The 26029-nt window shown below is 39.3% G+C and overlaps 3 protein-coding genes across 6 annotated transcripts in view; 1 reads left to right on the forward strand and 2 right to left on the reverse strand.

Moving 5' to 3' along the window:
- LOC118365743 (zinc finger protein ZFP2-like) overlaps window positions 1–26029 on the forward strand; it is a 426011-nt gene that overhangs the window by 108253 nt on the left and 291729 nt on the right. The window lies entirely within an intron of this gene.
- Window positions 1–26029, reverse strand: part of LOC127914401 (uncharacterized) — a 143172-nt gene that overhangs the window by 38894 nt on the left and 78249 nt on the right. The gene's annotated exons all lie outside the window — the stretch shown is intronic.
- LOC118373987 (zinc finger protein OZF-like) overlaps window positions 10046–26029 on the reverse strand; it is a 96452-nt gene continuing 80468 nt past the window's right edge. The window contains exons 2-3 of one of the 3 annotated variants that reach the window (XR_008088206.1): window positions 10737–14440; window positions 10046–10668 (exon numbers count right to left, since the gene is read on the reverse strand). Coding sequence is in view for 2 of the 3 variants with exons in the window: in XM_035760320.2 (XP_035616213.2) it covers window positions 13227–14440; window positions 16592–16937 (1560 nt within the window). In the remaining variant the exon portion in view is untranslated. Of the gene's footprint in view, window positions 14441–16591; window positions 17197–26029 lie in introns of those variants that run through there. The other 2 variants (XM_035760320.2, XM_052490209.1) reach the window with 2 other exon arrangements.

The following is a 26029-nucleotide window of genomic DNA, read 5'->3' on the forward strand; positions in this document are numbered from 1 at the left end:
CAATGTACAAGTGCCCTCGTTATGCGTTGCTTGTTGGGGCCTGGAATATGTAGCGAGTGGGTGGAGGTTCCCGGGGGAGTTGGCGAGACATTTAAATTCTCTGTTCTCGGTGTGCTGGAAAAAACGTTTGTGCAGAACGGGAGAATTGCATCTGTGTCATCGGATGTGTCATCTGCTCCAACGAAGTCGTTCAGGGTCCATAAGGAGGCCGTTATCCTTCTTGGCTGTATGTCGGCTGTAAATACAAAAATAGCTTTTAATATAGGGTGCACACTATTTGTTTTTTAATTTCTAAATATTCTTGGGTATGTGATTATTTGGATTTACGTTGAAAATAGGTTGATGGGGATTGGTTGCATGGGTTTTGCGTCTGAGAATCACCGTCTAACGAGTTGTGTTCCAGATCATTTAAACCTCTTAAAAGCTGCGTAAATGATGGGGACCCTACAAACGTTAGATAATATTAACATGTATTTATACAAAATATATACACTTTAACTTATATGTGCATTTGGCCTGAAATACATACCTAAAAAAACACTGTCCCCCCGTTTAAAACACATATAACTCCTGTTTAATATTACAATAATATCCATACTATTCAGACAACGAGTCCAAATCTTAAAATATATTTTTTTCACGAACTCACATTCAGAAAGATCCATTAGGCGGGATTCACAGACTATCTTTTTTTATCTGTCCTGGCCGATAAATATTTGGGGCTGTTGGCCTGTGGGTTTGCGCTAAAGCTGTGCTAACAGAGTGGGAAAGTAAATGCTTAACTAGACTCGCTCCACGATCGTGTCCCTAACTAGAGATAGTAAGGAATGAGTTTACATGCCGTGGTGGCATTTTTCCGGGCAATATCCTGTATGTCATAAAATGGGGTTGGAATACCCCCAGAATGTTTTAGAGAACAAAAGGCAGTGAATTCAAACAACAGGAGGGGATGTCGAGACATTTCGTCTGCATGCATTGCTTTTTTTTTTTTCCTGCATCCTCAGGGTTAGCACCTTGGTGGGGTGTCCGATGTAAATTTATAGACCGGGGTGGGGGCACCTGCCGCTGATTAGAAATAACATTGTTTAACCCCGGGATCGGTCTAGACATATTGGATTCTTTCTGGGGTGTTTGAACCACATCCTCTGGGGTGAGATAAAATTCGGATTTGAAAGACCTGTGTGTTAATGAATGGAAAGTGCCCATTTTAAGAGTCGCCGTCACACTTTTTGATGGGGGGTAGGCAGATATCTGGACATACTGTATGCATGATAGTGCAAACCTTGGTTTCAAACGATCCCCTACAGAGAGAAAGGGCCTTGAGTGCAGATGCCTGGGCATTGTTGAACACACACCTACCCCCCTCATGTTTTTGAAACACACACTCCTGCTGGCCCGTCACATGCACACTCACGCACGCACCCTGATTTTCCATGTATTTTTCTTCGCGACAGACCGGGGTGATGATGTAAAGTACATTTTCCTATCGTTAAAGGGTGAGATACTGTTTTAAATTCCTTTTATTTAATTCCAAAATATTTAGTACAAACTTTTTTAAGACATGTTAGAATTAATTACCCAATTTTACTAATATTTAAACATGCACCACGAGTGTTTTATGTAAAAACATTGGAGGCCTACAGTTGTACATCATTACAAACTTTAATAACCAGTAATGTTTATAACATACCATTGTAGGAAAGACTATAAAATAATACTTTTTTTTTTTTTAAGACATTGCATTTCTCTGCGACAGACCAGGTAGTGAGAGAAAACGAGAGACCCCCTTTCGTTAAGGGTGAGATGATTTAATTCAAAATATTTAGTACATACATTTTAACACACGTTATAATTCAACCTTTTTACTATTTCTTACAGATAAAGGGGCTGGTTAGCCCTGACCATTATCAGTTTCCAATTCACCATCGCAAAGACGCTTGCACGCTCCATCAAAGCCCTGTAAGTTTTCACTCCAGGGAATTATCCTCCTTCTGGCTTGTTTGTCTCAACGATAACTTCCGCCATCGCCGTAATTGTTCACGATTTTGGAAAAGACTGTCCAGCTAATTCTGAATATATGATAATCACGCCATTTAAATCTGAACACGGGCATAAAAAAGTTTACATCCTTGCATGCTTTGGAAAATGCATATGAACTGACAGATTTCGTCGTATTTGCACTATCAAATTGTTCACATGCTAAAATTGTCACTTTGGAGTTAGGGGTATACGCCATTGAAGCGATTCTTAGGGCCATCAGATCACTGCGTCCGCAGACCAGTTCTTCCAGGGCATATCCGGGCAGAGTTGTACCGCTCAGGGCCTGTTCAATTTGACAGTGTGCGCGAGTCTTATCTTAAGCCATTCTCTCATCCGTAGCACTGGAGAAAAACTCCCGGGTTCTGACCGATAAAGGGGTTTGGGGCCGCTGTCTGTGAATATCTTAACCGTAGAATCCTCAGGTTGGAATATGTAAGACATATGTCCCTCACTCATACCCAAAACTAATTTAAAACATTCTGGGGTCTCACAGAAAACATCCTGCAGGCTTTTGTCATTGGTTTCATGACATGAGCCGCATAGCACCCCGAGAATTGGCCGAGTAGACATATTTTTACGTTTAATAGTCTGGGTTTTATTTTAAAAATCTTGTTTACTGTTCTGGGGTCGCATGTCTTTATTTATAATGCGTCTGCCACAGCCAATACCCCGGACATTCCTGTTTCATAGACAACAGCCCTAAGGTCAATAAAACAGGGGGGTAGGGGGGGCCATACTCTTTGAAATGTTCAAACACATCCCTGCAGTTCAAAGAGGTTTATATACATCAATCAGCATGACAACTTCAAAGGAATAGATGCAAAATAGATATAAAAGAACACACCCTCTAACATGTGACAACAGGAAGAGGATGTCCTGGCCGGATGCCCATATTTGGGCATGTACGCGTCATCTGGACATAGGGTCATAAATCAACATTTTGACCCGAGCCGTCTACTTTATTCTCTCTGAGGTTTAAGCATTATTAAACAGTCTACAAAGTCCGGGCAGTTGTCTCAGAAACTGATGGGAGTGTGTCCACTTTAAAGTAAGTTACCCTAAGGATGAAACTATAAAACGCTTACTGGATTTTCTCCGTCTGGGTACTACATTTGAAATAAAACTGCCCTTAACACCTGAAAATTCGGAGGGGTCTTCCCAGTATGAGAGCAGTTGCTATTGTAACAGTATAGCTTCCGTCCCTCTCCCCGAACCATGGACCCTCTGCACACATCGACAACAGCCACCCTCGAAGCATCGTTACCCATCGCGCCACAAAAGCCGTGGCCCTTGCAGAGCAACTACTTCAAGGTCTCAGAGCGAGTGACGTCACCGATTGTAAAGCTATTTGCGCGCACCCCGCTGACTAGCTAGCCATTTCACATCGGTTACACTATATTTATTGTATAAACCTTTTTCCATAAAGTTAGAGTGAACCAAGGTGGCTGACTAGCTGTTGATGTTGAAGAAGCGTCCCGTCCACTAGAGATTATACGTCACAGTGGCAGAATCACCTGAAAGACGCACATCGCCATCTGCTGACTGGAGTTGGTATCGCAGTTGAGAAAATACTTTCAGACAAAAAGCTAAAAAAAACGACTGCCCCTAAAAACCAACAACTCCCTTTGAAAACGGGCGATGTGGCATCAGAAACATTTACTATTGTGTAAAAATGTACTACAAAGTGTAGCTAAATAGAATAACTTTGGTCATACCCAGTCAGCATGTGACGTCCAATGACGTTGAATTATGGGTGATATCAGGTCTGTCTGTTGTGGCCGCTACTTCACCCCAAAATAGTCATCCCAAATTGGGTTGTGTATAACTGTATAAATGTCTCTCGGACAAGGTGACTTTTATCAATATACACTCTAAAAAGTAAAGGTTCCTGGAGTATCCTTTAGGGGTTCTTCAAATTGAAACTGTGGGGGAACCCCTAAAAGTCATTTGAATAACTTTTTGTGGGAACCCCTATAAGTTCTTTGAATAACCCCTTATCATGGTTCCTCAAATAACCTTTTGTGTTTCATTTTTTAAACTCGCTGTCCACCCTCCCTCCATTATAAAAAAAATATTTTAATAATAATTTCAATATTGACCATATTGATTTAAATAATTAATTGTTTATTTAGTGGCACCACCAATGTGAATTAATATTTTGTAAGGGATTTCTTCTGAAGAGGAGAGGCGAGAAGGATCGGAGGACCAATATGTGGCGTGGTTAAAGTTCATGGTACTTTAATCAGAGAAACTATACATGAACAGAATACAAAACAAGAAACGTGAAAACCCGAAAACAGCCCGTGTGGCACAAACACAGACTTAGGAGACAACCACCCACAAAATACCCAAAGAATATGGTTGCCAATCAGAGACAACGATAAACACCTGCCTCTGATTGAGAACCACTCTCGCAACCATAGACTCACCTAGACAACTACACTGAACACAACCCCATAAATCTAATAAACCCAGAGACAAGAGAAACACAATAAATCACCCATGTCACACCCTGGCCTAACCAAAATAATAAAGAAAACACAGATAACTAAGGCCAGGGCGTGATATATTTACAAAACAATTTACCAAACAAAACACATTACCAAATCGCAACACTTCTGCAGACATGTCAGACCATAAAAAATAATACATTTACTTTGTATAGTGCTTTTCATGACATTTAAAAAAAAAAATAGAAATATATATATATATAAATAATGATGTACAATGAAACATCATACATTAAAAATGAATCATAGGTAAACTAGCAATATTGTAGACTTGATGCTAAATACAGATTTTTCAGCTTTAGTGTGTATATCGTATCCACTTAGTTACGTTAGGAAGTTTGCCATCTTTATGACTGGCCCTGGTAACTTCACCCCAACTTTTCTTATCCCCAGAACACAGTAAATTAACAACAGAAGTGTTTTTCTGACATTTTGGGGAAATTTAAGGAAAATAAATCAATTCAGCCCTAGCAGAGCCCCAAGTCCTACGGGGACGTCCTCGAGGGCATGGATGTTCTCCCCATCAAAGGACAGCGGGATTTCACTCTCATCGTGAAATGGATTTCCACCGATGTGCAGTAAAGGAGTGAAGAGCGGTGAAATCAGTGTCAACAAAAGTATGAAAAGATTAATACACATACAATTAACAAAGAACATAACAAATATTCAGCTGTAGTTTTATATAAGCATGCACCCTTATGTTTATGAAGAAACAGATGATTGGGGTAGAGGCATACCTTGTCATGGACATAAAGGGCATTTATACGAAAGAGGTAGTCTAGACACTGTATTAATAATAATAATAATAATAATATATGCCATTTAGCGGACGCTTTTATCCAAAGCGACTTACAGTCATGTGTGCATACATTCTACGTATGGGTGGTCCCGGGAATCGAACCCACTACCATGGCGTTACAAGCGCCATGCTCTACCAACTGAGCTACAGAAGGACCACTTCTGTAATAATAATACCATTATGCATTTGACAGCTTCCATCTAAGATATTCATTTCCCTGCACAAGGGGACGTACATGTAACGTTTCCAAAATGGGATAGTATTGTCCATGTAATGTTTCCAAAATGGGATAGTATTGTCCATGTAACATTTCCAAAATGGGATAGTATTGTACATGTAACATTTCCAAAATGGGATAGTATTGTACATGTAATGTTATGCCCCCTTGTGAGTTAATAGTATTGCATGCTGTAGCAGGCTATATAAATAGGAAGACCTCCATTGACGATTCAGTTCGTTGTAACATCTCGTCTGGACAGGTCACCGTCCTTATGTAACAGTATATCTTTAGACCGTCCCCTCGCCCATACCTGGGCGTGAACCAGGGACCCTCTGCACACATCAAAAACTGACACCCAGGAAGCATCGTTACCCATCGCTCCACAAAAGCCGCGGCCCTTGCAGAGCAAGGGGAACTACTACTTCAAGGTCTCAGAGCAGGTGACGTCACCGATTGAAACGCTAACTAAGCTAGCCGTTTCACATTCGTTACACTTAGTTAGTTAGTTAGTCCGTTTACGTTAGCTAGTTCATTTTCACAAAAGTGAGAACTGCTCTACATTGGAAACTTACATTAATGCGTCTAAAACCAAGTTGGCTTTATGGAAACTATATACAATATATAGGAAAGAATATAGTTGAGGGAAATAATCCAAACCTAGTTGTTTCTAGTTAGGACATAACGTTAACTAGCTAGATAACGGTACTGTACTGTAGCTCATACAACCCCTACGGTCAAACCCGGCTCTCTATTATTTACGGTAATTAACTATAATAACGTTATGAAAGATATTCACAGAAAACCATCTTTGTCTTCGTTATTCATTATTAGTATGTTATATAGATTATTTCTAGACATATTCAGAGCCAAACATCAACTCAACTTAACCTTTTTAACTTGTTGTCGCATCCAAACTTGTCACCATCGTTTTCAGTTGTAATTGCGAAGTTCCTGGAAGAAGTTCAGCAACAACGGAGGTTCCTCGATGAACCCACCTTCTAACAAGTTCTTTGAAGAACCTTTTGGGGCTGTTTGTCATTGACCAAGAACCCTACGGTTGTCATGTATTGTCATATTATGTCTTGTTCCTGTTCTTTCTCTTCACTCAGTCTCCCTCTGCTGGTCGTATTAGGTTACCTTCTCTTCCTTTCCTTCCCCCAGCTGTCCCTCATCTTCTCTAACTACCTCGTTCACCCTTTTCCCACCTGTTCCCTTTTTCCCTCTGATTAGGTCTCTATTTCTCTCTCTGTTCCTGCTTCTGTCTTTGTCAGATTCTCGTTTGAGTTTCTCATGCCAGAACCAAACTATCGTCTTGTTTGCTTCACCCTTGTCCCGTCCTGTCGGAATCTACCTGTTCTTCTGATGCTACATGTGATCAGGTACCTCTGTCCTCTACGACCCGCGCCTACCCAGAGAGACCAGCAGTCTGTCGCCGCTCACCCAGCTATTATCCTCGGCTGCTAGAAGGGGACTCTAACCCAGCTACTGTCCTCTGCTGCAAGAAGGGGACTCTTCTGTCTTATTCAGAGGGACTTTATGATTCTTTTGTCGCCCTCTCTGCGGGTTGTCTATTTCGGCATTTTTATACATCTGAAGAGGATCTATGTCTTCCCTGTGATTTAACATTAAAGACTCTGTATCTGTTAAACCGCTTTTGGGTCCTCACTCACGTGCATAACAACGGTTCTTAGGGATATGAGAACAACTCCATCTGAACCCTTCATTTTTATAGTTGTAGTCGGCTCTATTTACTCTCATATTCAAACATGATTAAATGTAATGATGATTAGCATCAACGAACAAGTCAGCTGCTGCTGCTCCAATACAGCATGAGGTGAGACGTGAACTGATGTTGAACTGGGCAGTCAGCTGCTGCTGCTCCAATACAGTTTGAGGTGAGAGTTCAAATTAATTAGTGAAACTGTTAAAAGAATAGTATATGGCATATTAAATATATTAGGCTATTGTTATCATACTGAAACATAATTGAATATTGTACATCGTATTAGCATCAACATACATTATTGTTTCATTCAATTTCACATAATAAGGATGTTTCATATTTTCAAGTTCAGAAGTCAGAACCCATCACCTGCTATGTAAAAGAGACAGAAAAATACTCAATGGTCAATGCTATCCGGGTTCCTTGGGACATCAGGTATCCTAAAACATTACCATTTTAAATGTCAACTTCAACGGGCTAGTGACGTCCCAAGGATCTATCTCTACCTGAAAATACATGATCTAAGTGATTAATAGTTGGTATTCAGCAGTCATGAAGCCTTAATTACTTTAATTTACGACTAAAATAGTCATTTTGTCAGACAGAATAGACAGCAGCTCTACACTTTATTGACTGACTGATCCATTCATCCTTCCAACCTTCCTCAGCCTTCCTCTCCTCCGAAGACCCAGTGAGGGTGGAGCTCAGTCAGAGAGCTGTTAAGGGACTGGTTAGGAAGAACATTTCTACAGCCAGAGAGCTGAGAGGTCACAAATGGTTTAGATGGTAAATATTTATATCCCCTTTAGCGGTTCATCACGTAAGCAAAAAGTAATATGTTCCATCATCTATGCTTATTTACATTAGTGCAAATTGTTCACTGATATTGGTGTAATTTCTCACCCCTTTTGGCTGTATGAAAGTTAATTTCCCCTCAGGCACACACATTTGTTCTTTGATATTATGAATGTAATTTGTGTAGAATTTACTTTTCCCCACATCTCTTTACATTGCTTATGCATATTTGGTGGCCTGACTGTGTCAAAGGCCCATCCTGTTAGATCTGAACCTAATGGAGCTTACAGTGATCGGATGTAAGAAATCACATTTAGGTGCCAGGTGTAACTGAGGCCATAGACGCTCCATATCCATTACTTTGAGAGTTTTATATAATATGACTAAATATATTTCTCTCTGTGTTGCAGGGGCAGTCAAGAAATGGAACAGCAAGACCACAGAACATGACATAAGCAGAGCTGTGGGAGACCACCTCAAGCCCCTGGTAGAGCCGGGTGTGGTGTTTACCACTCCACCACACCTTCAGCAGGCTGGAAAAGTGGGATTGATCTGTTTGATCCATTTGTCTGTTTCGGTTTTCAGTAGTTGAATCCTTTGACGTATTGTTGGGTTGGTTGAAAAGTGATACTAAACTGTTTTTCATAATAAGATATGTGTTGCTTTTGCACATATTTGTTCATTGGTTTGAAGAGAGTCTGTTAAATGGTTGGTCATTGGGATAATTTGTTTTGCAATACAATTACATTTAAGTCATTTAGCAGACGCTCTTATCCAGAGCGACTTACAAATTGGTGCATTCACCTTATGACATCCAGTGGAACAGCCACTTTACAATAGTGCATCTAAATCTTTTAAGGGGGGTGAGAAGGATTACTTTATCCTATCCTAGGTATTCCTTAAAGAGGTGGGGTTTCAGGTGTCTCCGGAAGGTGGTGATTGACTCCGCTGTCCTGGCGTCGTGAGGGAGTGTGTTCCACCATTGGGGAGCCAGAGCAGCGAACAGTTTTGACTGAGCTGAGCGGGAACTGTACTTCCTCAGTGGTAGGGAGGCGAGCAGGCCAGAGGTGGATGAACGCAGTGCCCTTGTTTGGGTGTAGGGCCTGATCAGAGCCTGGAGGTAAGTCTTATGGCTTGTGGGTAAAAACTGTTTATAAGCCTTTTTGTCCTAGACTTGGCACTCCGGTACCGCTTGCTATGCGGTAGTAGAGAGAACAGTCTATGACTGGGATGGCTGGGGTCTTTGACAATTTTTCGGGTCCTTCCTCTGACACCGCCTGGTGTAGAGGTCCTGGATGGCAGGCAGCTTTGCCCCAGTGATGTACTGGGCCGTATGCACTACCCTCTGAAGTGCCTTGCGGTCGGAGGCCGAGCAATTGCCGTACCAGGCAGTGATGCAACCAGTCAGGGATGCTTTCAATGTTGCAGCTGTAGAACCTTTTGAGGATCTCAGGACCCATGCCAAATATTTTCAGTCTCCCGAGGGGGAAGAGGCTTTGTCATGCCCTCTTCACGACTGTCTTAGTGTGTTTGGACCAATCTAGTTTGTTGTTGATGTGGAAGGAAGCTCTCATCCTGCTCCACTACAGCCCCATCAATACTTATTTTCCACCATAATTTGCAAATATAAATTCATTAAAAATCCTACAATGTGATTTTCTGGATTTTATTTTCTAATTTGGTCTGTCATAGTTGAAGTGTACCTATGATGACAATTACAGGCCTCTCTCATCTTTTTAAGTGGGAGAACTTGCACAATTGGTGGCTGACTAAATACTTTTTTGCCCCACTGTATGTTGCACTGCCCCTGAACAAGGCAGTTAACCCACTGTTCCCTGGTAGGCAATCATTGTAAATAAGAATTTGTTCTTAACTGACTTGCCTAGTTAAATAAAGGTTAAATAAAATAATTAAGTCTGTTGATTGTCAGTCATGAGGTTAATTTGTTTTGAAATATGTTAAAATCAAATCAAGCTTTATTTATACAGCACATCTCAGACATGGATGCAACACAATGGCTTCACAGCAAAAAAAAACAATTAAAAACAAACTATATTTATTACACAACAAACATAAGAGGATAAAAAAACAAGGTTAACAACTGAAAGACTAATGAGCATCCTAAGAAGAATCCATTGATTAAAATATTAACAATTGGATGAAATATTCAACCATAACGAGATGGACAAGCCAGCACAAGTGTAACACATACTGACTAACAAGGTGACACCAATCGGTTCTCCCTACATGCTAACGTGCTAAAGTCCAACCTCAAAACATAAATGGAAAAACCAAACTCTGTAACACCTTCCCCTTTAAGAAAAATATATCCTATATTTTTGTTGGACAAGTTTGCTTACCACCAACAGAAAACAACTTCCATTTAACATTATAATCAACTACAATGCTTCACCTACAATACAACAATTAAAACAACTTTTTCCCCCCACTAGCTTCTAGAACTCTCGTCTTCCTAAAACTCACTAGCTTCTAGAACTCTCGTCTTTCTAAAACTCACCAGCTTCTAGAACTCTCGTCTTCCTAAAACACACTAGCTTCTAGAACTCTCGTCTTCCTAAAACTCAGTAGCTTCTAGAACTCTCGTCTTCCTAAAACACTCTAGCTTCTAGAACTCTCGTCTTCCTAAACTTCACTAGCTTCTAGAACTCTCGTCCCGTTGGAATGAACCCAAACAAAACTCATGTCCAATACAGAAAAACGTGCAGTCAAAATAAATTGTAATCCATGGTAACACACTGGCTAAACGCAAAACACAAAACGTTTTGACTGCCCACCCTTGAGACGATCAGCCACCAAGTTGTCCTTACCACGGACATGTCTGATTTCAAGAGGAAACTCCTGCAATATCTGTAGTAACTTTCCACCTCACTGCGGAGCTTCTCTCTCTTTTCAGGGTTCACTCGATAGGCATGTTGTTGGATCGGGGACCAGTCCCCAATGTCATGCTCTAGTATATTTGGTTTGGCACATCTGAGAATGAACCCTGATATTATAAAAGCAGGGTAACAATGTCAATATTATTGTACCCCAAAATTGTCAGTTGGTTGCATAAATAATTATGATTACTAAATGTTACATGAATTGTAAATACGAAGTATCAAAACCAAATGTACACCCCTTTGTTAATATGTATTGGCAATAATTCACATAATGGTGAGGCATGGAATAATAAAACATGTATCTTTTGTCAGGCTGAATGTTTGAAATGTGTGTAGGTGATTTGAGTCATGCTTCTTCAGTAGTGGAATAAAGACAATTAGCACTTGGAATATAAAGAAATACTGGAGTGATGTCAGATTGTTAAAACTTCTTAGGCCCCTTTTTTCTCTCCACTTCCTCTCTGAATGATGTGTCCAAAGTAAACTGCCTATATATCAGGCCCTGAAAACAGAATATGCATATAATTGGTAGCATTGGAAAGGAAACACTGAAGTTTGTAGAAATGTTAAAATAATGAAGGAGAATATAACACAATGGTAGGAGAAAATCCAAAGAAAAAACAACCATCCCTGGATGCAGTTCCTATGGCTTCCACAGGGTGGAATGTTCAAGGTTTCAGGCTTGTAACTTCAAGTAGAGGGACAGTCTTGGAAATTGGTGTTTGCACATGCCATAAAGACATTTTGCACCTGCTCAAATCGGTTTGCTCTTGAACATACTTCTTTCCAAAATAATTATTATAGTTTGATTACATTTTAGGGTATTTGAGGAGTAAATAGAAATGTATTTTGACTTTTTGAAACAAAGTTTAGGGGTAGATTTTCGGATTCCTTTATCTGCATGTTGAAAGAATGGATTACTCAAATCGATTGTGCCAACTAAACATAAGTTTTGGGATATAAAGAAGGATTTTATCTAACAAAAGAACACTACATGTTATAGCTGGGACCCTTTGGATGACAAATCAGAGGAAGATTTTCAAAAAGTAAGTGAATATTTAATCGTTAATTGTGTATGAAGCCTGTGCCGGTGGAAATGTTTATGTGGGGCGCCATCCTCAAACAATCACATGGCATGTTTTCGCTGTAATAGCTTTAGACGCTTGTATGTTCATAAATGATTAAAATCCATATTATTTCTGTTATTTATTCCAACAGGAAGTTGTCCCGCTAGCGGATCCGTATTAACATGACGACCGGGACTTCTGTCCCTAAAACTGATTATAGATGTATTATACTGCGTGCATGTGTATAGGCTGCAAGTACGTTGAAATTAAATGGTCTTCTTTTCAACTTTCAACTAAAACTTATATTGTACTTCGGGCATAGTCTTATTTCCAACGACATTTTGCTAAGATGGATAGCCCCAATGTCACACCTTTAACGTGTCCAAATCAATAGTCCAAATGCAGAAACAGTTTGTGATAAATTGAAATAAAATGTGCTATATACACAAACATCTAACACAATAATCACATTACTTTTTTTTTTTAAACAAGCTCCTTATAAACTGCACAAGCACCAAAAACACTGTTGTTTTTACAAGTAGCAATAAATCACTGATATCGATTAGGGGGAAGGGGGGGGGTCAGGTTGTACGTGATGTTGAAACTAACACAGCTAAAAAAACATATGGAAATGGGAGATATATTTTACCTCGCTGATTAGAGGACAACTTGCAGAAGACAGTCAGCTACATTTTGGAGTGGTGCATTTAAATGTAGGGGTCGCTAAACAAAGGAACACAACACTTATTTGTCATCACTCATCGATATCATGTTGAAATCAATTGTTTGACAGGAGGAAGATGAGGTTGCACATCTTGTTAAAACTAACAGCTCAGAACCCACACGGAATCTGGAAGTAATGTGTACATCACTGGTTAGAGGACAATTTGTAGAAAACAGCTAGCAACATTTTGAAGTGTTGCATTTTGGTTCAAGTGGGTCACCAACGTGGTAAGTGTAACACAACTCTTTCTTTGTTAGTCACTTTTTGTCAAATCTCATATTTAGCACTCTTTCAATTCAGAGCTTGAATCATTGATTTTAGCTTCAATTCAGAGCTAAAATCATTGAACCCAGGGGGCAAATGTTAACGGTTCTATATTCTGACATTCATTAAAATACTGCTCCTACAATGTTAAAACATTCTACATTGTGACATCATTTAATTGATATCATGAAACAACATGTATTTTCTGATGTTTAGTCAGAGATCTCTTATCAGAGTATCTCTTCCCACATTGATTACAGCTATGAGGTTTTTCTCCTGTGTGTGTTCTCTGGTGTGATACCAGGCTGTTGAGCCAAGTAAAATTCCTCCCACAATGATTACAGCTAAATGGTTTCTCTCCTGTGTGTGTTCTCTGGTGTATAGTTAGATAACTAGATGTAGAAAAACTCTTCCCACATTGAGTACAGCTATAAAGAGTATGTCCTGTGTGTGTTCTCTGGTGTATAGTTAGCTGGCTAGATGTCGTAAAACTCTTCCCACATTGATCACAGCTATAAGGTTTCTCTCCTGTATGTATTCTCTGGTGTAAAGTCAGCTGGCTAGATGTAGTAAAACCCTTCCCACATTGTTCACAGCTATAAGGTTTCTCTCCTGTGTGTGTCCGCTGGTGTACTATCAGGCTGTTTAGCTGAGTAAAACTCTTCCCACACTGAATACAGCTATACGATTTCTCTCCTGTGTGTGTTCTCTGGTGTGTATTCAGGGAGCCAGATGTACCAAAACTCTTCCCACATTGATCACAGGTATAAGGTTTCTCTCCTGTGTGTGTTCTCTGGTGTGTATTCAGGCAGCCAGATGTACCAAAACTCTTTCCACATTGATCACAGCCAAAAGGTTTCTCTCCTGTGTGTGTCCGCTTGTGTACTACCAGGCTGTTTAGCTGAGTAAAACTCTTCCTACATTGATTACAGCTATATGGTTTCTCTCCTGTGTGTGTTCTCTGGTGTATAGTTAGATAGCTAGATGTAGAAAAACTCTTACCACATTGACTACAGCTATAAGATTTTTCTCCTGTGTGTGTCCGCTGGTGTACAATCAGGCTGTTTAGCTGAGTAAAACTCTTCCCACATTGATCACAGCTATAAGGTTTCTCCCCAGTGTGTATTCTCTGGTGTGATTTCAGGGTTTGTAGCCGAAAAAAACTCTTCCCACATTGAGTACAGCCAAATGGTTTCTCTCCAGTGTGAATTCTTTGATGTATTTTAAGTTTTACTGAAGAGTTTAATATTTTCCCACAGTCAGAGCAGCAGTGAGATTTCTTCCCGGTAGGTCTCTGCTGGTGTTTCTTGAGTTGTTCTGATGCGGAGAGACTTTTCTCTGCCTCGTCAGCAACATGTCGAGGCTCCACAAAGGATCCACGATTGTCCTGTCTCTCTCCTGTGTGAATGACAAATTCAGACAGACGGTTAAGGCCCACAACAGCAGAAATCCACTGTTCTTTTGAGGTAAAAGGTGATGCCCAGAGCATACCCATGAAGTTGTACAACGATTGACGCTTGTTAAATTATTTGACAATTAAGATAGTCAAGTGAGCAACAATCATATTTTGTCTTGTTTTCACATTAGTAGTAACCAGAAATATAGGCTCCTTTCTGTGTTTGCTCAAATTGCGACACGAGGGCAATGCGCATACAATTTGATTGCAGAAACTCCTCCCTGCTAATGAGGAAACCACTAGTTATGGATGTAGTATATCTGGTAATGAGGAAACCACTAGTTATGGATGTAGTATATCTGGTAATGAGGAAACCACTAGTTATGGATGTAGTATATCTGGTAATGAGGAAACCACTAGTTATGAATGTAGTATATCTGCCTGGAACAAAAATGGTGAGCAAACATTTTAGTTTTTCACAATGTTTTCTGAATATTACAGCGCAAGATCACATAAAGCTCTGTGTCTATTCACTAATTCACCACCGTGGGGGAAAACTCATAGGCTGAGAGCAAAAATTGCCTCCATTTCAAGGTTGAATATGAGTGAATTTCACATTACTTTTGGATTATAATTGTAAGGCTTGTTTGAATGTCCTGCTTAATATGTTTGTGTTATTGTCGCAAATTAACTACTTTATACTTAAAAAACACTTCAACCAGTAAAATTCTCTTTGGCTAGCTTTGCCATCAGCCGGACAATGAGGGTTTGTACACTGTTTTTAACTTCACCTAACAACAACACAGACCTACTGTACGACCCACAACTTCACCTAACAATAACATAGACCTACTGTAGGACCCATAACTTCACCTAACAACAACATAGACCGACTGTAGGACCCCTAACTTCACCTAACAATAACATACACCTACTGTGGGACCCATAACTTCACCTAACAATAACATACACCTACTGTAGGACCCCTAACTTCACCTAACAATAACATACACCTACTGTAGGCCCATAACGTCACATAACAACAACACAGGCCTACCTAGATGTAGGACTATAAATCATTTAATATTTCAGGTGAAACATGGAATCTAAAATGTATTTGTCGTGACATTTCATAACCTGATCACCAGATAATTTTGTGAATAATCCCACTAGGCTACTCTGTAATGTGTTGTCATTCTAAATGTCCTGAATAAAGGAAAATAGCTATGTGTGTTATACAATACCCTATCCATCAAGGAACAGTTCTACAAAATGATTTCCTGGATCAGCTGATGATAGTTGAACATGTGACTGTATCTAAACAGCTACAGTATTAAGTATTATATGTAATTATTGAAGAACCATGTTAATGACAGTATCGATTTGGGTGATGTCAATAAAGTTAAGGTGACTCTCGGTTAGAACCATTGGATTTTGCATACTCTGAAATGATTTAGGATTTCTGTACCCATGAAAACTGTTTTCCCAGTGTAATATAAGGAGGCACTAAATGTTACGGAGGTAGAGTGCATTTCAGAGATCTGAATACAATTTTTTTTTTTACAAATAGGACAATAACCTAAACCAGACGGTCAAATCTACACTGGAGGAGCTTACCAAGATGACATTGAATGTTCCTGAGTGGCCTATTTACAGTTTGGACATAAATTGTCTTGAAAGTCTATAGCAAGGATTTAAAAATAGCTTTCTAGCAATGATCAACCAACTTGACAGAATAAGAAGGTTTTTATAAATAATAATTAATATTCACATAAAGAACAGTCTCTATTTGGTTGACATCACGACTTCCCATCAAGCCAACTCCTTGAATGCATTACCATGACACCACTCACTCCTTCTAGTTTGCAGTTCTCTCAAAAAACACAACATTTATTTATTTCCCTTTCGTGTGTTTATACTTTACTGTATTTATATATCACTTTTCAACAGGAAACGTTTTTTTTTTAAATCACTGGAGGACGTCATCAACAATTCCGACAGTACAAAAACATATTCAAGTGTAGTGCCCTTTTAAAACTCACACATTAGTTTAACAATTGCAGAGTTTTGTGTCCCTGTTTTGTAAGATAGTACTCACTGTATTTACTGGTGTTAATCAGATCAATGTCCCTGTTTTATAAGACGGTACTCACTGTATTTACTGGTGTTAATCAGTTCTCCAGTCTTCTCTTCTTCGTGCTCCTCTAATGTGACAGTAATCTCCCCCTCTTCAGCCTTCATTCCAAAAACGTCTTCATCTTCTTTCACTTCATCCTCCACTCTAAAAACGGCATCTTCCTCCTTTTCTTTTACAGTAACATCCTCCTCCTCTTTCACTCTGAAGGCGTCTTCCTCTTCTTTCACGGTAACCGCCTCACCCTCTACTTGTTTTTGTATTGTAACATCTTTCTCTTCCGCCTCCTCTTTGACGAGAGCTTCCTTCTCCGTCCAGCAGACCACCTCTTCTTCAGCAGGAGGAGAGTAGCTTAGTGAGCTCATGGTCGGAGATAATAGCTAGTTAGCATTAGCGACTAGGCTAGTGCTAACTTAACCAGCCAGCTAGTTGATTTACAACGTAAATATTAAATTAAATGGGGTAGCTACTTGTTTCCACATACGTATGTTTAAATCATAGTGGCAAATAAACCACTAAATTGTCCTAAAGAACGTGAATGTTCCGACTTTGTTGTCTAGCGAGCTACCGATGTGGCTGCAGTTGTTGAAGAAGCGTTCCGTCCACTTGATTATACATCACAGTAGAAACATCGCCTGAAATAAACATATCGCCATCTGCTGTCTGGAGGGGGGAAACGCAGTTGATTAGGGGATACTATTTCTCTTCTTCATTGAATTATAATATTATAAAGCAGTTCAGGGAAACGTTTTTTCCCTCACCGTTAAATAAGAATATTATATCAACACGTACAAAGAGCAGCAAGTGGTTTGATTAGTTCAGATTTTTTATGAGAATTTAAAACAAAACAAACTCTACATTACTCCACATCTGTATTCCTGATTCAGTAAAATAACTAGATATCAAAAAAAGCACCTAGTTATTGATACCCTTGATAAAGATGAGCAAAAATGTATGTATAAAGTAAATAAATAATCTTTACCCACTTCCAGGATATTTTAGCCCAAAACCTGGTTACCACTCTGCTAGGAGGCTGAAACTTGGCCATAAGTGGATCTTCCAGCAAGACACATCAACATCCACAAAGAAATGGTTAATTGGGTACAAAAGCAACATGTTCAATGGCCATCTCAGTCGTCAGACTTGAACTCCATTGAAAACCTGTGGTTTGAATTGAACAGGGCAGTCCATAAACGCATACAAAATAAATCAGGGAACTGGAGAGATTCTGTTTGGAGGAATGGTCTAAGATCCCACCAAATGTGTTCTCTAATCTCATAAAACATTTCAGTGTCATTATCCTCCCAAGGGGAGGGTGCTGGAGTATTGAAAACATTGGTAGCAATAATTCAGACCCCTACCTTTTGAGAATTACATGTTAAACGTAATCTCTTCCTCTGAGCAATTGTATCAGTAAATATGCATCATTCCCCCTTATTGTTTTACATACAATATAGCTCAGTATTTGAATTATTTATTTTATAGAGTTGTTTATCTCATCTTTATCAAGGGTGTCCCCCACTACCTCCATACTGCTCCTACATGGTTTAACAATACATCATGTAGATGTATATAATGAACAGACTAGGTCTATAGTGCCCCTACATGGTGTACCAATACATCATGTAGATGTATATAATGAACAGACTAGGTCTATAGTGCCCCTACATGGTGTACCAATACATCATGTAGATGTATATAATGAACAGACTAGGTCTATAGTGCTCCTACATGGTGTAACAATACATCATGTAGATGTATATAATGAACAGACTAGGTCTATACTGCCCCTACATGGTGTACCAATACATCATGTAGATGTATATAATGAACAGACTAGGTCTATACTGCTACTACATCGTGCAACATTACATCATGTAGAGGTACACTACCGCTCAAAAGTTTGGGGTCACTTAGAAATGTCCTTGTTTTTGAAAGAAAATCATATTTTTTAATTTATCATTTATAAAAACCTGTTTTTGCTTTTTCATTATGGGGTATTGTGATGTCATTATTGGGTATTGTGATGACATGATGGGGTATTGTGATGTCATTATTGGGTATTGTGATGACATTATGGGGTATTGTCATGTCATTATTGGGTATTGTGTGTAGATTGATGAGGGGGGGGGAATTATTTAATCCATGTCAGAATAAGGCTGTAATGTAACAAAATGTAGAAAAAGTGAAGGGTTCTGAATACTTTCCGAATGCACTGTATGTGTAGGGGCAGTACTCAGTGACATCACTTCATGAAACAGGAGGTACAAATATATAACATAGGTTCAAAATATCAACATTCAAAATATATGACCAAGCTGGAAGTGGAAACTCCAGCCCAGCCACAATCCTAGAGGTTCACTGATGATCAACCTCCTCCTTCACATCTGACTCCTGATGATCAACCTCCTCCTTCACATCTGACTCCTGATGATCAACCTCCTCCTTCACATCTGACTCCTGATGATCAACCTCCTTCTTCACTTCTGACTACTGATGATCAACCTCCTTCACATCTGTCTCCTGATGATCAACCTCCTCCTTCACATCTGACTCCAGTGATCAATCCAGAGCGTCTTCTTTTTGGGGGGGAATCCCGATGGATGACGTCATCGAATAGGCCGTCGTCACGACCACAAGTTAATTGTCATTCAGGTTATCAATGAGAAGAGCATCAGCAATATGTCCTGTCTGGTAACTTGTCTCATTTAATGGATTTAAATTGGCAGGTGCACAGGGAGAAACCCCATTAAAACACTTTTGGAAGTCTTTAACTGTATCAATGTCTGTGGCCTGTGATGTTGGGACAAATGATAGTCTCTTATTATACAAGAGACAAAATTCACAAATTCTACAGCACAACGGCAGAGTCATGTCTTAAGTGTACCTCTTTAAGGAATACCTAGGATAGGATAAAGTAATCCTTCTCACCCCCCTTAAAAGATTTAGATGCACTATTGTAAAGTGGCTGTTCCACTGGATGTCATAAGGTGAATGCACCAATTTGTAAGTCGCTCTGGATAAGAGCGTCTGCTAAATGACTTAAATGTAAATGTAAATGTGTAAAACTAAAAATGACTTAATAATCCTTCTGGGAATGTTATGACATCATAAGGTTATGGGAGGAGTTAGAAAGTTGGCTGTCAGAAGTAGTTATACAATGTAAAATTACTTTTAATCCGTCTGTCTGTATATTTCAAAACAGGATGCAATGAGATACCCGATGGTTGGATGATACTTTTCTAATCAGTCATCTTAAATATTATAGTTAAAACCTGGAAATCAGCCAATCCTCTATTGTTAATTCAATAGAATGGTAAAATGCTTTATTATCTAAAAGTTGAAAGTGAGTGGGCGACGGAGAGAAATAAAATGGTGCTGATGCGGGCGCTTGAGATGGAGGTGTGTTCTAGTGGGTCTGTGCAGGTGTGATGTAGTTAATGGAGACGGGGCTGTGTTCTAGTGGGTCTGTGCAGGTGTGATGTAGTTAATGGAGATGGGGCTGTGTTCTAGTGGGTCTGGGCAGGTGTGATGTAGTTATTGGAGATGGGGGTGTATTCTAGTGGGTCTGGGCAGGTGTGATGAAGTTAATGGAGATGGAGGTGTGTTTAACGTTTACAAGCTTGAGCTAGATATCGACCTAGTGTGACCTTCCTGGTCCCGTCTCTCAAGTTAGTGAGTCAACACGGGAAGGTGCAATGGATGGATAGTTCATTTATTTCCAAAGCTGCAATGATGGGACACACACAGCAATTCTAAATAAATCTGCCCTATAATATACTAACAAAAAAAACAGCTATAATGTCTGTAGTGTCTTAACACTTAGTACTTCTTTAGGTAATAAGAAAGACTCGGAATACAAGCAATTGAACTGGAGCTTCACATTTACTCAAACGAGTTAGTAGCAGAATAACATAGAACAACATTGCGCATGACCAAGGGCACTCCATCCTTAAAGGGGACATCAGTAATTAACAGAACATAACATTCCTTCTCTTATACAATCAGAGTTACTTTTACCAAATCACAACTGAAACATTTCCCAGAACTTGTTGTAGTTATTTTGCAGCTTTTAATTTGAACTTGAACAGTTAGTTTGTTTGTTTATAAGACTAGTCTGTCTGGTGGATGGTGCCTTCGTTCTGGGTAGTGCCTCGGATTGTCTGGAGGCTCCTGAACATCCTCAGTGTGTGCTTGTTCCATTATAGCTTCTGCTATAGCAGCACCTTCATCAACACGTTCCCTTCTTTCAGCCTGGGGTCTCTTTACTGCCCCACCGTCCTCTACAGTTCCCTGTGTGTCACTCTCAGGATCTCTCTGTGCCTGTTCTCTCTCGATTGTTGTGCTGTTTTCCGTGGAATGCCTTTGGTTAATGTGACGCCGCCAGATTATGTCTGGGCTCACTTGAACCTGGTAAGTTCTGGTTCCCGTTTGTGTGTGTACAGCCCCTCTTGTCCATTTCCCTCCTCTTCTGTAATCTCGCACCATCACTTCCTGTCCTGTTTGGAGATGGGGCTCCCGGCCACCGGAGAGCATCTTGGCTTGTTTGTTCAGCACTTCATTACGCCTGTTTGGCTTCATGATGTCCAGCTGTGTGCGGAGAGGCCTCCTCCCGAACATCAGTGCGGCTGGGCTTTCATTTGTCGTGGCATGTGGGGTGTTTCGGTAGGAGGTCAGGAACTTGGCCAGTTTTGTTTGCAAAACTGGCCTGTAATTTTTTTAATTTGCATAATTTGCAAATAAATTCATTAAAAATCCTACAATGTGATTTTTTGGATTTTTTCTTCAATTTTTTTCAGTCATAGTTGAAGTGTACCTAAAATTACAGGCCTCTCATCTTTTTAAGTGGGAGAACTTGCACAATTTGTGGCTGACTAAATACTTTTTTTGCCCCACTGTAACAACAACATAGACCTAGGACTATTAATAATGTAATATGTCAGGTGAAACATGGAAACTAAAATGTCTTTGTCATGACATTTCATAACCTGATCACCAGATAATTTTGTGAATAATCCCACTAGGCTATGCTGTAATGTGTTATCATTCTAAATGTCCTGAATGCAGGAAAATAGCTCTGTGTGTTGTACAATAGCCTATCCATCAAGGAACAGTTCTCTACACATTATGAGGAAAGTATCTCTGTGTCCAAACAGACAAACAAGAAGCTACTGTAAATCAAGCAGACAATAATACATTATAAACATCAATTTGTTTGGGATGATGGATCCAACATGGAGCATGGCATAACTGTCTTTACCAGAGTAATGAATGAAGAAGCACTTTGATTGTTGTTGCATCTCGTGCTGTTTGTCATTTGATAGGCATTCAAAAAATGATTTCCCGGGTCAGCTGATGATAGTTGAACACGTGACTAAATAGCTTCAGTATTTAGAAACACTCCTGTCAATGATGAGTAAGGACGCACACCTGATTACGCATATAGAAGTAGGACTAGTCTACCTGTCCTGCGCGCAAATGTAGGCCTATAAATGTGCCTATTTGGGGATGTCTGATAGTATTTCTGATTGTCTTAACGCACCACCACTAATGAGTTGTGAAGTTTCTCAAAGCAAATTTCTCTTCACCTCTAACAGCATGTAAACAAAGTCTAATCAAAATCAATTGCAAATGAGAATAGTTCCTTAAAGTATTTGTAAAATATTTCCAGCTCTCGCCCTTTCGATAACCACTCGGCACAAAAGGGAAAAATGTAATGAGCTGATCCAGTGGAAATGTCATAAAATACCTGATTAGTTCTTATCCTTTGCACAAATAGCCGACAGCTGTGTCTGTCCCAAACTCACTGGCGCAGGATACTGAGAGCCCAGAATATTTCTAGGATATTTATTTTTATCAGGATATTTTGTAAATGCAGAATGCAATGTTTTTATGTGTTGGCTTTATGTAGATGGTTATGAAAGTTTCTTTTAGATTTGTATAATTTTCACTTAGAATGTAGATTAATCACAGACAATGATTTTGAGATACTGTTATCAATTAAATGAAACTGTTCCAGTAAAATGAACATATGAAAATCATAACTGGCACCAGATGAGTAGAAATGGTCAGATAAATTTGCACTCCAAATGTAGGTTGCCGACTGCTTATGTAGCCTATTACCAGCAATGTAAGAATTTATGAAGGACAGCAGGAGGAGGTGGTTCAGGAAGAGTGTCTTCTCTTCTGGTTGGGCCACATTGATGTAATGGCATGAAAATAAATTGGCTGAATATTATACAATGACTTATCAACAGCTTTAACAATTTGAACCCCACAGGAAATCTACACTGGTAATTCTAGAATATACTATATAGCCTAGAAACCTGGTTAAACTATCATTATGACCTCATGGATGGCCAGTCCTTGTATTCATAGTGTAGTGAATTCTGGGGGTAGCCCTGAGCTGAAGTCAAACCTGGGTCCAGCGACTGTCAAGCAAACACCGTATAACTGTAACACCAAGATATTGACAATATTAATTTAAATACCACAAATGTGAATTAATATTTACAAAACTATTTACCAAACAAAACACATGACAAAAATGCAACATTTCTGTAGACATGTCAGACCATAATAATTAATATATTTACTTTGTACAGTGTACAATAAAAACAACATACATTAAAACTGAATCATAGAAAAACTAACAATATTGTAGACTTGATGCTAAATACAGATTTTTCAGCTTTAGTGTGTATATCATATTCACTTATATTCACTTATTCACTCATATTCACTTATGTTAGGAAGTTTGCCATCTTTATGACCGGCCCTGGTAACTTTACCCAACTTCTCTTATCCCCAGAACACAGTAACTTAACAACATAAGTGTTTTTCTGACATTTTGGGGGGAAATTTAAGGGAAAATAAAAAATTCAGCCAGAGCCCCAAGTCCCATGGGGACGTCCTCGAGGGCGTGGATGTTCTCCCCATCAAAGGCCGGCGGGATTTCACTCTCATGGTGAAAGGGATTTGTGTCAACAAAAGTAAGAAATGGCAGTGCTTTTCATGACATTTAAAAATATATAAATAAAGATGTACAAATAAAACAACATACATTGAAAACATTAATACAATCTTTTGTCTATATCCATTCCATGGACTTGATTCATTTATGAGACGACCTGAAAAGATCATTTGCAGAAGTGTATGCTAATAGATGCCAGTTTGTATTGACTGCTATGTAGGTTAAATGTAATCTTGAAATATCACATTTCAAGATATCCTTGTACACAAATTGTCCAATATTTTATCAGGCTGACTTGAAAGATTATACACAACATTTTTCTGCGTGGCAATACTGTGTTTGGATTCTGAAGGGCATTTATACGAAAGAGATCGTCCAGCCACTGTATTAATACCATTATGCATTTCAATCCCATCTACAGCTACCGTCTAAGATATTAATTTCCCTCCACAAGGGGGCGTACATGTAACGTTTCCAAAATGGGATAGTATTGTCCTATGTAACGTTTCCAAAATGGGATAGTAATTGTCCATGTAACGTTTCCAAAATGGGATACTATTGTCCATGTAACGTTTCCAAAATGGGATAGTATTGTCCATGTAACGTTTCCAAAATGGGATAGTATTGTCAATGTGTTTCCAAAATGGGATAGTATTGTACATGTAACGTTTCCAAAATGGGATAGTATTGTCCATGTAACGTTTCCAAAATGGGATAGTATTGTCCATGTAACGTTTCCAAAATGGGATAGTATTGTCCATGTAACGTTTCCAAAATGGGATAGTATTGTCCATGTAACGTTTCCAAAATGGGATAGTATTGTACATGTAACGTTTCCAAAATGGGATAGTATTGTCCATGTAACGTTTCCAAAATGGGATAGTATTGTCCATGTAACGTTTCCAAAATGGGATAGTATTGTCCATGTAACGTTTCCAAAATGGGATAGTATTGTCCATGTAACGTTTCCAAAATGGGATAGTATTGTGCATGTAACGTTTCCAAAATGGGATAGTATTGTATATGTAACGGTATGCCCCCTTGTGAGTTAATAGTATTGCATGCTTTAGCAGGATATATAAAGAGGAAGACCTCCACTGACGATTCAATTCGTTGTAACATCTCGTCTGGACAGGTCACGGTCCTTAGTTAGTTAGTTAGTCAACGTTAGGTAGTTCATTATCACAAAAGTGAGAACTGCTCTAGATTTTAAACTTACGTTAATGAGTGTAAAGCCATGCTGGCTTTATGGAAACGATATACAATATATAGGAAAGAATATAGTTGAGGGAAATAATCCAAACCTAAATTCTGCCGAGTTAGAACATTAACGTTATCTAGCTAGATAACAGTACTGTACTGTAGCTCATACAATGCCGACGGTCAAACCCGGCTTTCTAATATTTACGGTAATTAACTACAGTAACATTTTGGAAGATATTCACATCATTGTCTTCGTTATTCATTATTAGTATGTTATATTATTATAATAAATTATTTCTAGACATATTCAGAGCCAAACATCAACCCAACTTAACCTTTTTAATAACTGTTGTCGCATCCAAACTTCACCCACCTTCTAACAAGTTATTTGAAGAACCTTTTGGGGCTGTTTTTCATTGACCAAGAACCCTCCGGTTCTTAGGGATCTGAGAACAACTCCAGTTGAACCCTTAATTTTTATAGTTGTAGTCGGATCTATTTACTCTCAGATTCAAAACATGCTGATTAGCATCAACGAACTGACGTTGAACTGGGCAGTCAGCTGCTGCTGTTCCAATACAGTATGAGGTGAGACGGTGAACTGATGTTGAACTGGGCAGTCAGCTGCTGCTGCTCCAATACAGTATGAGGTGAGACGGTGAACTGATGTTGAACTGGGCAGTCAGCTGCTGCTGCTCCAATACAGTATGAGGTGAGACGGTGAACTGATGTTGAACTGGGCAGTCAGCTGCTGCTGCTCCAATACAGTATGAGGTGAGACGGTGAACTGATGTTGAACTGGGCAGTCAGTCATTCATTCTGTACGATGAGTCTAACAATTCAAATCAAATGTTATCTTACAGGGAAATGCTTACTTACAAGCCCCTAACCAACAATCAATACAGTTTTTTTAAAGTACAAATAAGAATAGAAAATAAAAGGAACAAGTAATTAAAGTGCAGAAGTTAAATAATATCTTGACCATATACAGGGTGTACCGGTACAGAGTCAATGTACGGGGGCACCGGTTAGCGGAGGTAATTGAGGTAATATGTTCATTTAGGTAGAGTTATTTAAGTGACAATGCATAGATGATAACAGAGAGTGAGGGGGCTTCCTCTGACACCGCCTATTATATAGGTCCTGGATGGCAGAAAGCTTGGCCCAAGTGATGTGCTGGGCTGTACACACTACCCTCTGTAGCGCCTTGTGGTTGGAGGCAGAGCAGTTGCCATTCCAGGCAGGGATGCAACCAGTCAGGATGCTCTCGATGGTGCAGCT

Source organism: Oncorhynchus keta, chromosome 32 (assembly GCF_023373465.1).
Source record: "Oncorhynchus keta strain PuntledgeMale-10-30-2019 chromosome 32, Oket_V2, whole genome shotgun sequence".
In the NCBI taxonomy this organism is placed as follows: domain Eukaryota; kingdom Metazoa; phylum Chordata; class Actinopteri; order Salmoniformes; family Salmonidae; genus Oncorhynchus; species Oncorhynchus keta.